The sequence below is a fragment of the Mustela nigripes genome, chromosome 7 (genome assembly GCF_022355385.1).
Source record: "Mustela nigripes isolate SB6536 chromosome 7, MUSNIG.SB6536, whole genome shotgun sequence".
Classification (NCBI taxonomy): Eukaryota; Metazoa; Chordata; class Mammalia; order Carnivora; family Mustelidae; genus Mustela; species Mustela nigripes.
In genome coordinates this window covers 61,390,038-61,404,894 of record NC_081563.1, presented here as the reverse complement: position 1 = coordinate 61,404,894, position 14,857 = coordinate 61,390,038, and the positions used below count along the sequence as shown (strand labels likewise).

The 14,857-nt window shown below is 35.6% G+C and overlaps 1 protein-coding gene across 3 annotated transcripts in view; it reads right to left on the bottom strand.

Moving 5' to 3' along the window:
- The window catches only part of PUS10 (pseudouridine synthase 10), a 77,066-nt gene that overhangs the window by 20,705 nt on the left and 41,504 nt on the right, over nucleotides 1-14,857 (bottom strand). For all 3 annotated transcript variants that reach the window (XM_059406019.1, XM_059406017.1, XM_059406018.1), the window contains exons 5-10: nucleotides 10,425-10,459; nucleotides 6,414-6,525; nucleotides 4,261-4,322; nucleotides 3,933-3,978; nucleotides 1,658-1,722; nucleotides 230-315 (exon numbers count right to left, since the gene is read on the bottom strand). In XM_059406019.1, the coding sequence (XP_059262002.1) occupies nucleotides 230-315; nucleotides 1,658-1,722; nucleotides 3,933-3,978; nucleotides 4,261-4,322; nucleotides 6,414-6,525; nucleotides 10,425-10,459 (406 nt within the window). The remainder of the gene's footprint in view (nucleotides 1-229; nucleotides 316-1,657; nucleotides 1,723-3,932; nucleotides 3,979-4,260; nucleotides 4,323-6,413; nucleotides 6,526-10,424; nucleotides 10,460-14,857) is intronic.

The window sequence follows — 14,857 nt, the reverse complement described above, 5'->3', positions numbered from 1 at the left end:
TATTAAACCCTGAGAAGTATCATTTCCCTTTGGCATATAACAAAACTAAGTGAACCTTAAAAATGCCTATAGAACCTAAAATAAGCTTGGCTATCATTCCTAATTCTCAAAAGAGGTAACTAACCAGAACCTAATAACAAATATAAGAAGGAAACAAAGGAGTCATTTGAGTTTTTCAGAAAGGAGAGTAAGTCGACAGTGTAAGTATATTCTAGACTAAATATTTTACCAGCCACAAAAACAGCACCATGAGCACACTCAATTTCAAGAACAGTGCAAACAGCCTTTGGTGAGTTTGGAGGACAAGGAAACTGCCTGCAAAACAAAATACATTTTACAGCTACTATTTTCCAGACATGATATTGAACCACATAACTAGGATGAATCAGCATTGTCTGAGACACACAGAGCCCAAGCCTTTCGTGGATTAAGCCACTCCCTAACGTTTTTAAGTTTTGGAATCACTGGGGTCTTTCAGGCCTCACGTACATTTTAATACATGAGAGTGGTACTAAGTAAATCAGGGCTCTGCTACTACCTTTCACTTAGGAGGCCTCATGTTCCCAGATGATAATTTCTAACAGCCTTGGAGTTTGAGAGAAAAACCCATACTTACGAAGCGGAAGCCTTTCTGGGTTCTTTAGCCATTTTGCTATCCATGAACACTTGATGCCATCTTATAAAACCCTTAATCATTTGGGTAAAGTTGATGTGCATTGACACACTAGTCACAGGAGTAAGCCCCACCCGTGGGGAGGGTCTCTGCCATTTTTCTTCTCATTCCAATTATGACCTCAGGGCCAGAAAAAGTGGAATGTGGCAGACTTTGCCCTTTAGCTAAGAAACTTCAATCGAACTGAAGACAGACAGGAAAGAGCAATATATGGCTTTATTTTCTGTCTACCATCTGGGAACTTCCAAAGCCATACCTGTAAAAGACTAGATATGGATTTACTCCAAATGCTTGCCTTGAAAATGTCATAGTTTCCCAAGATGTCTTAACAAAAAAATCACTTAGAAACTCAGGAACTACTGCTTGTAGAGAGTAGCTAACTTTACCTTCTAAAATTTAATAGAAGTATTTCCATTTCCTGAGGCTTGCTTTTAGTCAGTAAAATAAATAAAACCTGCTTCATAGCTCCATTGTTTGAAATTTATTCAAGGATATTCTGGAAGAATAACTATGATAATATTTTATCGAATAAAATGAGCACAATGAGAGTTAAAATGTAAGGTTTACTGTATTTCATTATATTTTAACCAGTGAAGAACTCATGAGCCTTTCTCTCCCTCTTCTGGAGATGGATAATACTCGAAATGCAGAATGAAGGATGTAATGGAGAGTCCAGAATCCTGGCTCTAAGTCCACCTATTACCCAGTTGAAATCTTAGGCAAGTCAACTCCCTCAATATCCTCTTCTAAAGATAAAGAAGTTGGGTTTGAGTCATAAATTCAAATGTCAGTTTGACAAACATGTATTGAACAATACTACACACCAGGTACTATGCCAGGGAATAGGAATATAACAATGACTAAGACACAATCATCATCCCTGAAATACATCCAGTTTTGTTTTAGAGATAATCCAGATTATCTCTAACATCCCTTTTATTCAAAAATTCCATGATGCTCCCACGTTTCTATACTTCTACTTACTTGAGGAAATCCTCTTCTTTTATCTTATTCAACGCTTTCATAACTGCCATTCTAGTGAACACTGACTATATAAAGTAAAAATGAAAAAAAAGACATTTTGTCACCCAGACAAGAAAACATCGGAGGTGAAACACAAAACATGGTTGGAGAAATTACATCATTTTAAACCATACTTACAGGAGAGAAATACTTAAGTGCTCCAAGAAAATAAAACATATGCATTCATACTGTCAGTTCTCCCTCCAACCCTTCTTTTCAATTTAGCCTATGTCAATTATACCACGTAGGTCTAGCAGAACAATTTAACAGCAGGTTGCCAGCTAAGAGGTAAATAGAGCCAACCAGCCTGCCCTGGCATCTAGCAACTCAACATCACTCACCAGCCATAGATAAATTAAATGAATTCACCATGCTGAATAGAAGGGCATTTACAACAAATGTCCCACATGGGGTTTTTCAAGATAAGAAAAGTCCACCTATTATTATTATTATAAGAAAAGCCAAACCACATGGTAGATATACTAGAACAAATCAGTGCATATATACATGGCTTACTATAAAAAATCACAATGGTCTCTTCTGTTTGGAGAAATTACACTTTACTCTAAAGAGGCATAATGTAGGCATCTCAATGGTTTGTCATCAAATCAACGGTTTTCTAAACCATATTTTGGAGAACCCAAAGATACAAGGTTAAAACTGAAAAATAAGGGACGCCTGGGTGGCTCAGTTGGTTGGGCAGCTGCCTTCAGCTCAGGTCATGGTCCCGGCGTCCTGGGATCGAGTCCCACATCGGGCTCCTTGCTTGGCAGGGAGCCTGCTTCTCCCTCTGCCTCTGCCTGCCATTCTGTCTGCCTGTGCTTGTTCTCGCCTCTCTCTCTATGACAAATAAATAAATAAAATCTTTAAAAAAAAAAACTGAAAAATAAGTGCCTATTTGTTAAGATATGACATCTCAAGCCTGCAAGAATCTCAAAAGGTCATGTAATTTGTTCCCAGCAAAAAGGCAGTAAAGCTGCATACACCTATACTACAGGCCAAATGATGTGGTGTCAATGATGCTTTGACAAAAATGTCCTTATCCCATTACTTGGTGCTTGACCTTGTATATTTCCTCAAAAACTAAAATAAGATTTTTAATATAAATATGGCTACAAGTCTTTTGGACAGAACTTTCCAACGAATTTGACAAAGCAATAAGCTAAAGTTATACACAAGATGGTGAGCCCTCTAATTCACAAGGGCAGAGGGGCAGGACCTGGATGGAAAGAACTCCCAGGCCCATTAGAACTCCCAGGCCCATTGCTTCCAACTTAGAGCAACTTCATCTGTTAACCTCAGGGTGCTGAACAAACATGGTAATATTCTAGGTGTACCATGATATGAGAAAGGTAGGAAGGAGTGCTGTAGGCTTCGTCTGCATTTGTAAATTATTTTCTCACAGGGCGTTCAACAAATGTTACGAACTCTCCCCCACCCCACAACCCTGAGCCCAGTTCCAAAAGGCTCAGCAATTAATCAAAGCAAGAGTAAAGACCAACAGATGTATCTTTGGTAATAAACTTATATATATTTTTAACAACCATAACAGCAAAATGGATGTTAGTAAAATTAAGAATGCCTGAGTCTCTGTATAAAACAGGCTAAGTATCTGTGGCATGAAATCTTGCCAATATCATTGCCATGCCATTCCATCCTGGCATAGTAGAAACTAAAAATACTTGCTAACTAATTCGCTCACTAACATGAAGACCAGCTTATATCAAATAAAGTGAAGTTTAAATAAAATGCCCTTTTGCAATATAGTCTGAAATAGGCCATATTAATTCAGATTGTCCTAAGTAAAATAATTTATTTTGGATTATATTTCTTAAATACCAATTCCTAGAAAATGAATATTAGATAAACGTTTGGAATGCTAATAATTAACATGGATTTTCTCCAATGAGGTAACTTTGGGATTAAAACCTAAAAGCTAGATTTCCCCTAAATGGAAAATAGTAACATCATTGAAACACTCATTCTAAATTTAACATCAGGGAAACAACCCAGACAGTGACACAAATATGAGAATGTTTGTGTTATGACTTCCAAACTAGAGGCAAAGATATTCAGGGTTGAAAAAAATAAAAATAAATGTAGCAAATGAAAGTATTTAAAGAATGATTCTTAGTATAACATATTGCCAGGATTTCTAATGCATATCATTTTGTTGTTAATCTGAATATTCAGCTCAGACAAAACTCAATAATGAATAAAAAGGAGGAATCCTTACCTGTTTGTTTTTGGCTGGCTTGAAGCAATCTGGGCATATCACACGTCTAAGTAAAATTCAAGTTTATAAAAAAAAGTTAGTGGGTTTATTTTGGGGTGAATATAACTAAAATATATTTTATATATTTTAATATATATGGCTGCTAAACTCAACATATTAAGAGCAAACAAAATTAATCCCTATACCAACTGTAGTTGGTATTTTAAACCTACTAAGACATGATAAGTTCTGATAGGCTCATTACAAAGAGGAGGAACACTGTTTCATGAAAACCAAAAAGCATGAACAATGTTACACAACTGACATTGTTGTTTACGTAGCAACTTACAGGAAGTGGCAATCCTCAACTGTTTCTGGGTGAGCAAAGACCACACTCACTTCAAACAAGCTCTAAAAATTATAAAGACAGTTTAAAAATGAGCAAAAGGAAACCAACATCTAACCACTTATGAATGGAAATAGAAATTAATTCTCAAAGATTGGCTCACAAATAGTGACAAGGAAAACTGGAAATACTACTGTTCTCAAATCAGCTTGTGCACAGGACAGCTGGAAAGGAAATAGTTTTGTTTGTTTGTTTGTTTGTTTGTTTACTTCTAAAGTTCAGTCACTAGCAATTCTGCAAAAAAATTTTTTAAATAAATTTGTATGATTTTTGTGTATGTATATAAATTCAATGTGAAGATGAAAGAGAATTCAGGGAATTGGAAAGAGATAACAGAAAGGAGAATTGTCCCTATGATTAGAATTATTAGCAAGGTAAAAGCATTTCATTATATACATGCTTAAAATCTCTGCGGGAGCCTTTATTTTTTATTATTTATTTTGTGGCACTTTGAGTGCTCACACTTCTTAGTGGATTTGAGTTTTAAAAGAGAGATCTTAATTTTTATTATAAAAATGATACATACAAGTTATAAAATAATCCAACAGAATATATTTTTAATCTCACACCACCAAGGTATAACATATTAACAGGTGTGTTTCCTCCTAGCCATTTTTATGAATATAAACATAAATATATATGCTTCTTAGGATATTAAACATACTTTTAGAAAATTTCTTTATTTAATTAACATTATGTGGTGGACACCTTTCATCTCTTCAACTCTAGAGACTGTTGGACATTTAAGTTGTAAACTTTTCCATTATTAAAAAATGCTATAATAAACATCCTTGCATACAAAAAAGCACAATTTCATACTCTACATACATTAATCTTCACAGAGGACAAAATTCCACATTGAGAAAAATGACAAATCCCATACCATGTAACAATATTATCTTTTTAATTGATTATTTCCGTATTTACTGATTGCACTGGATTGTTAACAAGCATATTAGCTTCTCTAGAATCATAATACTGAATAGCCAAATTTTTTCTTTCCTCTCTAATTTACAAAGTAAAATTAAAATTATAAGACTTGCTTTTACTCAAGAAAACTTCACTCATTCTGAATCTATTAGAATATTGTTGCATCTTTTGTTTACCATTTTCTGTTCTCACTAGCTCAACATGTAAAATTACTTATGCTTCAAAACTGAAGTTTGAGGTAAAAATATTTTGCATCAATGACTTCTCTAATCTCCAAAGTACTTTCATTACCTCATTTCCCCTCCATATATGTGTGAAGTGGTTTTATTCTCTATTCTGTCAGTATTCAGTTTAAAGGAGAGAGTTTATTCTTACTAACAGAAGGAAACAGAGCTATATAATTCTAAATGGTGAATAATTTTTTAACTATCTAGCTTTGAAAGACAGTTTTGTGATTTTACTTGAATAGGGGTGTGTCTGATATTCAGGGAATTTCCTTCAAGCAAAATCATGAAGCAATGAGGCCATACTATTAAAATCTAATTTAAGATGAGCTGGGAATATATCCTGTTTCCACATCTGAAAAACTATTGAGCTCTTCCCTAAACTTCAGTCCATTCTGGAGACTGAGGCAAGGTCCATTCTGGAACAGGGGAGATGACTAAGTGTTCTGTCTTCAAAGCCAGTCTTTACCTAAAATAGAGGGACTTGAGATACAACAAGGTGGGACAGGTTGAGCCCATGCTCACTATAGTTGACTGATTATATTTGAAAACAAGATTAGCCACAGATAACCAAATTTAAATAGTCTAGAGTTAACTCCACACTTATTCATAGTTACTTACGTATTGCTTTGTATCAGTATATGTGTCTCTCCAATTAAACTATAAACATATTGAAGGCTTAGATTCATTTCTAATCTTTTAAAGTCAATTATGGTACACTATATTTGTTACACTCATAAATGCCTTAGATCACAAAGAAGTCTTTAAAAATAAAATCTTTCTCAATTTAAAACTGCTAGAAATAAGTATTTTAAAAGTTTAAAAATTCTCCATTAGGTTATTTAAAAAGAAGATTATTTTGGCTAATCAAAATTCTGCCATGTAATGAAGTAAAACTCATAAAACCAGAGAATGAAATTAACAATGCAGATGACCCAATACCTTTCCATCAATGGGAACACCCAGTTCCTCTGAAATTAGCGGGTGAGTTATCCATTTGTAGGCTTCTTTCAGCTGAACAATATCATTTCTTCCCAGAGACAGACTCTGTTTTCTGAATAACATAAAAATTAATTCACTGACATGAAAAACTTCACTTTTTCTGCTAAAGGCAAGAATTTATGCAATTATTTAAAAATATTTATTGAGTGCCTACTATGTTCCAGGCACTATTTTTTACACATTAGCTAGAAAGCAGAGAGGAAGCAGACAAAAATTCCTCCGCTCATGGACCTTACAGTCTAGTAAAATAAAAAAAATGGCTTTTTAAAATGGTACATAAGACAGTTTTTAAGCTTCAAAGACAAAAGTATACTGATGAGTTTTTCTGAGCTACCAGATTCCAGGATTTATACATCAGAGGACAGAAAGGTGGAATAGAAGGGATTGTTTAGAAGCAACACAACTGTGTATTACAATAATCTCATCTAGACTAAAAATGTTTACATCTACTCTCATCCTGATAATGGGGCTTACTTTTGGGAAATCAGTATGAAAGCTGTACTTCAGTGCTAAAGAAGAAACATTAAATCCTAAAGTATCAATGTGCTGTAATGCTTGTCACTTTAATATCAGAAAAATGTCTGAATAAAAACCTGATATTCCCCCGAATCTACTCATAAGCCAATAAATAGGTTTGGGGAAGTCCCAGTTATGATCTCTAGCTTTTAGTTTGTAACCCAAAATTGTTATAGAAAGGAACTGAAGGGGGTGCCTCATGGGATGCTTGATCTCAGGGTCATGGGTTCAAGTCCCACGTTGGGTATGAAGCCAACTAAAAATCAAATAAAAAAGAAAGCAACTAAAGTTTTTAAAAAGAAAAAAAAAACCTGCATGGTGTGATACTAATAAAAGTGCTTTGCTGGGGCACCTGGGTGGCTCAGCGGGTTAAAGCCTCTGCCTTTGGATCAGGTCATGACCCCAGGGTCCTGGAATCAAACCCCACCTTGGGCTCAGAGAGCCTGCTTCCTCCTCTCTCTCCCTGCCTGCCTCTCTGTCTACTTGTAATCTCCATCAAATAAATAAATAAAAATCTTTAAAAAAAAAAGTGCTTTACTATGCTGAGAATACTATGATATCACTAATGAATTAACAAGTTCACACCATTCCAATAATTACTCTTATTCAAATAATCAGTTTTATGACTATAAACAGGGCTGCTTTTAACAAAAGAGATATTAGGACCAATTTGGGAATCACTTCTTTTATGTCCAATTTTCACTGATACAAATGACAGCTTATATCAAAAATTCATTGTAATTTAATTCTTGAAGACAAAAATACACTACTAACATAGGTAGAAAACAAATTTAGGTAATGACTAAATTTAATTGATCTAAAAAACATATAACAACAACTATCCTCTAAGAATACAAATTAAGAAATGGTTGATGTACATATTCTACACAGCTGAGAATAAAACTGGTTACACAGAATGCTTTCATATGCTTTGGGATTGTGGTTTAACAATGAAATAGATAAATCCTACATCTGACAAATAATCAAACTACTCTCTACATTCAAGAACTTTTTCTTTTTTTAAGAATTTTTATTTATTTATTTGACAGAGAGAGATCACAAGTAGGCAGAGAGGCAGGCAGAGAGAGGGAGGGAAACAGGCTCCCTGCTGAGCAGAGAGCCCAATGTGGGACCCCATGACCCTGAGATCATGACCTGAGCTGAAGGCAGCAGCTTAACCCACTGAGCCACCCAGGCGCCCCATGAACTTCTTAAACTGTCCCTAATCTCTGAATATCAGAAACTTTTTAAGTATTTTAAAAGACTATCTTGATATTATACCAACAGTTTGATGATATTTGCATAAAACAGTATCACAGTTGAAAAGGAATGTATGATAATACATTTTAAAGGATAAAAAAGTTGAAATGTGAAACAGAATAGGAAACTATTTAAACATTGTTTAGACTCTAAGGGTGCCTGGGTGGCTCAGTGGGTTAAGCCTCTGCCTTCGGCTCAGGTCATGATTTCAGGGTCCTGGGATCGAGTCCCACATCAGGCTCTTCGCTCAGGAGGGAGCCTGTTTCCCCCTCTCTTTCTGCCTACTTGTGATCTCTGTCTGTCAAATAAATAAATAAAAATCTTAAAGAAAAAAAAAAAAACATTGTTTAGACTCTAGAGAGCACAAAGACTTGCAGCAAAAAGCAATCCTAAATACAGGTTAAGACTACTGGTATTTTAAATTCTTCACAGTCTTTGAAATATATTTAGACATCTTAAAAGGAATAAAAAAAAACAACTACAGGTATTTTTTCTTTCTAGATTAAAGAGCAGTAGAAAGGGGTTAATAGACATCTCGGAAACATTAACCTTCTATACAAGGCAAAAATTTAACACTTAAAATACCAGATTTTGAATCCTGCAAATTTAGTGTGCCTTAATAACTCTCCTAATATAACTTAGAATAAATGTTTTCAGAGGTTCTTAGCATATGCCTGATGGTCTTGTAGAGGAATTAGTGGTCACTGAGGTAAATTCAGTCCCAACTGAGTTCTTAGTAACTGCATTTCCCTCTCTCCTGTGTCCGATAACTACTGATGAGGATATCAACTGCAATCACTGTTACTATAGATACGACATGACCACCACTCCAGAGGAAAGATGAACCCAAATACCTAAGCACGATTAATTTTCCTTAATTTCTTGAATCAAATCTTTAATGGTGATTCCTCCACAATATTTTGAATGTAGAGTGAACTTACAGACACGGAGGAAAAGATTAGTATTTTGTATTTCCTCTGTGCCAATATCTCTATAATGAACAGGATCTTTTGGAATAACTAAGCTTAGTTCAAAATTCTGTGATAAAGAATAATAACAGCAACTCACAGCCAATGTGGATGGAAACTGGAAACATTTAGAAAATAGCATGCTTTGACTATGCCAAAAATTTATCAAGCATAGGATCAAATTTTATTATGCCAGAATCACAAGCATTTGAGACTAATTTAACATAACCTAACTAAACCTCAAAACCTCTGGTAGATATACTGCTACTACCCTTTCAGAAAAGCCAGATGTAAAATAGAAAATAAAAAAACAAAAAACCCAATGAATTACTTTTTTTAAAATCACTTAAAGAAGTATAAGATTCTAATACAGAAATCTATACTTTTCTTTGTGCTTTCTCTTTTCTCTCCAGAGTACACAGGAAACTTCAGTAGTTACATGGCCCTTTTTATATTGGTATGGAATTTTTAGTCTCAAAATCCCAAAAGGGCTGGAAAATTAAAGATTTTTTTTTCTTAACTCAGTTGGCAACCAAACAGTGTCTTGAACATGTGAGGCTGTTTAGAGATTTTGTGTATCAAACTTAGTGTGAATATTCACGTTTCACTACAGAAAGATTAATGTGTTTAATTATAGAGTACCACTTCAGACCATGGAGGGGAGGGATATGTTATATATGGTATTTAACACCAAATTACATTTCTAAAATCTAAAAAAAATTCCAAATTTCAAAACAGATTTGGTCCCCAGGGGTTTCAGATAAAGGACTGTGGGCCTATGTTTTATATATTTTTATCTATGTATAAACTCACTGTTGTTCTGCTTTAAGTAGGATTTTACTTTGTGTCTCTTATAGTGTAGTTTTATAATTTAGTTTCTAAGATTAGTATACAATTTATTCTTTTATAATAGCTTGCCAAGCTACATTATATAAAAGCCTAATGTAAAAATATAAAATACATATTTATATTCATGTTAAATCTATAAAAAAAATCCACTTTAATAGATTACTAATAATGCACCATGCAAATAAACTAATTAAACAAAGATGACACCTAAATTCATACAATAAAATTTTTCTCTTTCTATTTCTCTAAGAGCTAGTGAACTCACTCTAAAAAAAGAGAGAGTAGTATTACAAGTACTTTAAGAATCAGGTAGCTTATATTTAAATGGTAGAAAAAATTCCCTACCTAAATTACTTACCCCATTTCCTGTTTTACCAGCAACCATGCAGCATGCTGTAGGCAATTTAGTCACACCCAGAAGAGAAAAAGAGAAAAAATGTTCATTGAAATGAAAGTTCCAATATCATTACTAAAGTGCTTAACTAATTTCCTTAGCAAAGTCTCTTATTTAGGGGAGGAGTTAGTGTTCAGAAATGTGGCAATGACCTCATACTCATTTAAGGAAATGAAGAAAGATGCCACTTTGCAGTGTTGGGTTGCTTGTGGCCTAGGAACCTAACAGGAGTATCTTCCTCCTCCCTACAGATTTCTATTTCATTAATGAGGTATCAGTATTTAACATGAGTAGCTTATTTTTTCTTAAAATATCTTACTATTTCACAGAGGAAGGCCAAAAGTGACCAAGACATACTATGTCCCCCAAACAGAATTTGAAGGCCTCAGCTTTTTGTTTTCATTTTTTTAATAGGGCTATCACACTTTTAACTCTATCTAATTAATGATATCCACATGTAAGTGTTTAGAAGTAAAATGTACCAACATCCGTAACTCAGAATACAACAAAAACCAAGATGGGTGGATGGATAAACTGGTGACAAGATATATAATAAAGGGAACAATTATAGAATCTAGGTGGGTATATGGGTGTTCACTGTACAATTCTTTGAACCTTATTGTATGCTTTAAAATTCTCTTAACAAAATGTTAGAGAAAATGTTCTGGGAAGAATTAATTTAAAAAAACTGAAAAAGTTGTTAAAATAGAGACAATAATATTCACAATCACAATTGTCATAAGGATTAAATTAAATTCATATAAAATGCTTTACACAATAAGTGTGTGACATTAAGATTTCTCAGTTTGCCAGTAGGCTCCCAAAGCTGTCACTTGACAGAAAAATGACATGTCCTACCTCAGTATGTCATTTTGTGAACATGACGAAGTATACCTGCATAAGTCGATAAAAGACCATTATGCAGTCTCCACATCCACCAGTCACAAAAGTGGCCATTCATTATCACTCACATCTACCTCAAGACCTGCCGCCCACACACACACACAAATGTTACCATTCATATGTAGAATTCTGTCCTTTTACACTTCAAATGACCACTGAGGCACTAGATATCTGTGAAGACTTATAATTATTTGGAAGTCTTAAGTGTATTACATTGTTCAGACATGAGTCAAGCAGAATAAATTAATTACTGGCCAAGTAAGAACTAGAACTGCTCCCAATGCCTAAACACCTCAACAGTACCTTCTGATTCAGTGGTATGTTTACTTTGCTAGCTAAAAGTCATCATGAATGGGGATTAGTATACCGTTTTGGAATAGAGACTATTAGGACTTACAGGACTTTAAGATCAGAGGAAAAAATGAAGAATGGGGGGCGCCTGGGTGGCTCAGGGGGTTAAAGCCTCTGCCTTCGGCTCAGGTCAGGAGACCAGGGTCTTTGGACTCCCTGCTCATCAGGGAGCCTGCTTCCCCCTCTCTCTCTGCCTGCTTCTCTGCCTACTTGTGATCTGTCAAATAAATAAATAAAATCTCGAAAAAAAAAAAAAATGAAGAATGGTCTCCCAAAGTTGAAACCTTGTAGTCAATATTGCCCCACCATCCTCCAGCCTCCATACTTTAAGAGATCAATAAATACTTGTTTTCTCATCCATATAGGGATATTAATACTCCCCTTGAAGGGAGATTGTGAGAATTTAATGAAGCTGTATACATAAAGAACCAAGAAAGATTCCTGGCATGTACTTAACAAACAGTAACTATCACTGCCATTTTTAATTAAAACCTTAACTGCAATTCACAAATGATAAAATTATTATCTTTTCCCCTCTTAAATATTATTTATTTATTTATATTATTTATTTATTATCTTTTTCCCCCCTTAAATATTATTTATTTATTTACTTATTTATTTAAGAGAGAGACCAAAGTGAGGGGGCAGGGGCAGAGGGAGAGAGAGAAGCAGGCTCCTTGCTGAGCAGGGAGCCCAAAGTGGGCCTCAATCCCAGGACCCTGGGATCATGACCTGAGCTGAAGGCAAATGCTTAACTCACTGAGCCACCCACGTGCCCCAAATTATCATCCCTGAAACGATTTACAAGACTTGGGGCACCTGGGTGGCTCAGTGGGTTAAAGCCTCTGCCTTCGGCTCAGGTCATTGTCCCAGGGTCCTGGGATCAAGCCCCTTATTGAGCTCTCTGATCATCAGAGAGCCTGCTTCCCCCTCTCTCTCTGCCTGCCTCTCTGCCTAACTTGTGATCTCTATCTGTCAAATAAATAAACAAAATCTTAAAAAAAAAAAAAAAAAAAAGATTTACAAGACTGATTCCTTTCCCTCACTTCCCAAACTGCTCTGCTATGGATAGTCCTGGAACTTTTCTCATCAGTGAAATCCTCCTACGTATCTAAGCTATACAGAATTATCTGTCCTTTCTTTAAGGGACTCAGATTCCTCTGTCCTTTTTTAGTGACCTTCTTTTCTCCTCTTTGGAAGCAAATTCTGTTTTCTACAGTCACTTCCAGGTGATACCATCAAATATGCAATGTGTCCTGCCATCCTCTGATTATAAAATAGGGCAGAACTGGAGGTTGCCAAGGGAAACCAGATTACCATGTATAACATATAAAATTAAATCAAATGTCTTCAGTACCTGAGATTTGCCAAAGGGTTTTTCCTTCCTAATCCTCTGCAGGCTTCCTGCTCAAGCATGCCAGCAGGTTGGACAGAACTAATCACACAGCAGGGGCTGGAAGGCTGAATCCCAAAGAAGTCAGTGTTGCTCAATTATTCAATTTTTACTACGTGCTAATAACGTCCTAGACCTGCTTCTGCTGGGGAAGAAAAGTACATTTCTCTCTTTCAGGTCACTAAGATAATTTTAATGAATGTTCTATTCCTTAGTCAGTGGGAACAAAATTATTCTCTAGAGTAAGCAATTTAATTCTTCCTCCCCAACAGAACCAAGTGGCATTAAAGTTATCAAGTTTAATCAAATTTGGTACTAAAGGCAATATGTCATTCCTGAAAATTCAGGAACCACACAACTTAATCCTTGACTCTGTTTTAATTTTATTGGAGAATTCTAGTCAAGTGCTAAAGAGAGCAGTTGAATAATGTGCTTACTAAAGTGCTCATGTATTTGCTAGCACACACACGCATGCACACATGCACACCATGGAAAGTTGATGCCTGGAAATGGCTTATCTTAAGAGTTCTGAGATGAGGGTTCATCTAGCACCAACCAGTGAGAGTGTGTAACAGCAGGTCAGAAATTGAGGCTGATTTAAGCAGAGGTATCAGGAAGGAAGGATTGAGAGAGAGGCATTAAAAAATGACATGATTGGGGAGGGTATGTGCTATGGTGAGTGCTGTGAAGTGTTTAAGACTAACAATTCACAAACCTGTACCCCTGGGGCTAATAATACATTATATGTTAATTTTTTTTAAATGGCATGTTGGGGAGCAACAATTCAGTAAAGCTGGTGCTTAGCATATATATAACGTATGTATAAATGTGAGTAGGGGTTCAACAACTAGAAATGAAACTGGAAAGGTCAGCAGGTTTTAAGTGCCAACCTAGGGCACGACTCCAAAGAATGAAACTGTAACAGAAGAAGTGCCACATTTATGTATATCCAAAGTCCTACGGACAACATTTGATCTTTTTCTTTTTCTTTTCTTTTTTTTTTTTAAGATTTTATTTATTTATTTGACAGACAGAGATTACAAGCAGGCAGAGAGAGAGGAGGAAGCAGGCTCCCTGCTGAGCAGGACTCCGAGATCATGACCTGAGCCGAAGGCAGAGGCTTTAACCCACTGAGCCACATAGGCTCAACTACACAGGCGTCCCTGATCTTTTTCTTTTTTGACATTTGATCTTCTCTAATTCATCAAGTCACAATATAAGTACCATCTGCACACTATTTTTCTTATATGGTAGCTTAAAAAGAAAATAAAAGAGTTCTTATATCAAATTACCTCATTATCATACATGGGAAAATACAGTGTGGGGATGGAGAGGAGTACATAGCTTTAAGAGAAAATGGAGACAGACCACCAGGACTTGGCGACCAGCAGTGACACTATGGTTTCTAAATTACCACTAAGGCCCTTTTTAAAACTCTAAAATCTTTTGAATCTTATACATCTCCTGGACTCACTTAAAATAACAAAGATAATACAAATATAGCCTTGTATCAACAGGAAAAGGACAACAGTTGTGTGGACCGTTAGAGGTATTACCCCTTATTCTCTCTTCTTCCAACACACACACACACACACACACACACACACACACACACACATTTATGTATTCTACTTGCACACAAATAGGCAGCTAAGAATTGGGCTCGACAACAAGGTCAGTAACAAGTCACTCATCTTTCCTCCCCCCAACCATGAGCACCTGCCTCACCAGGGCCCACTCCTCACTTTGT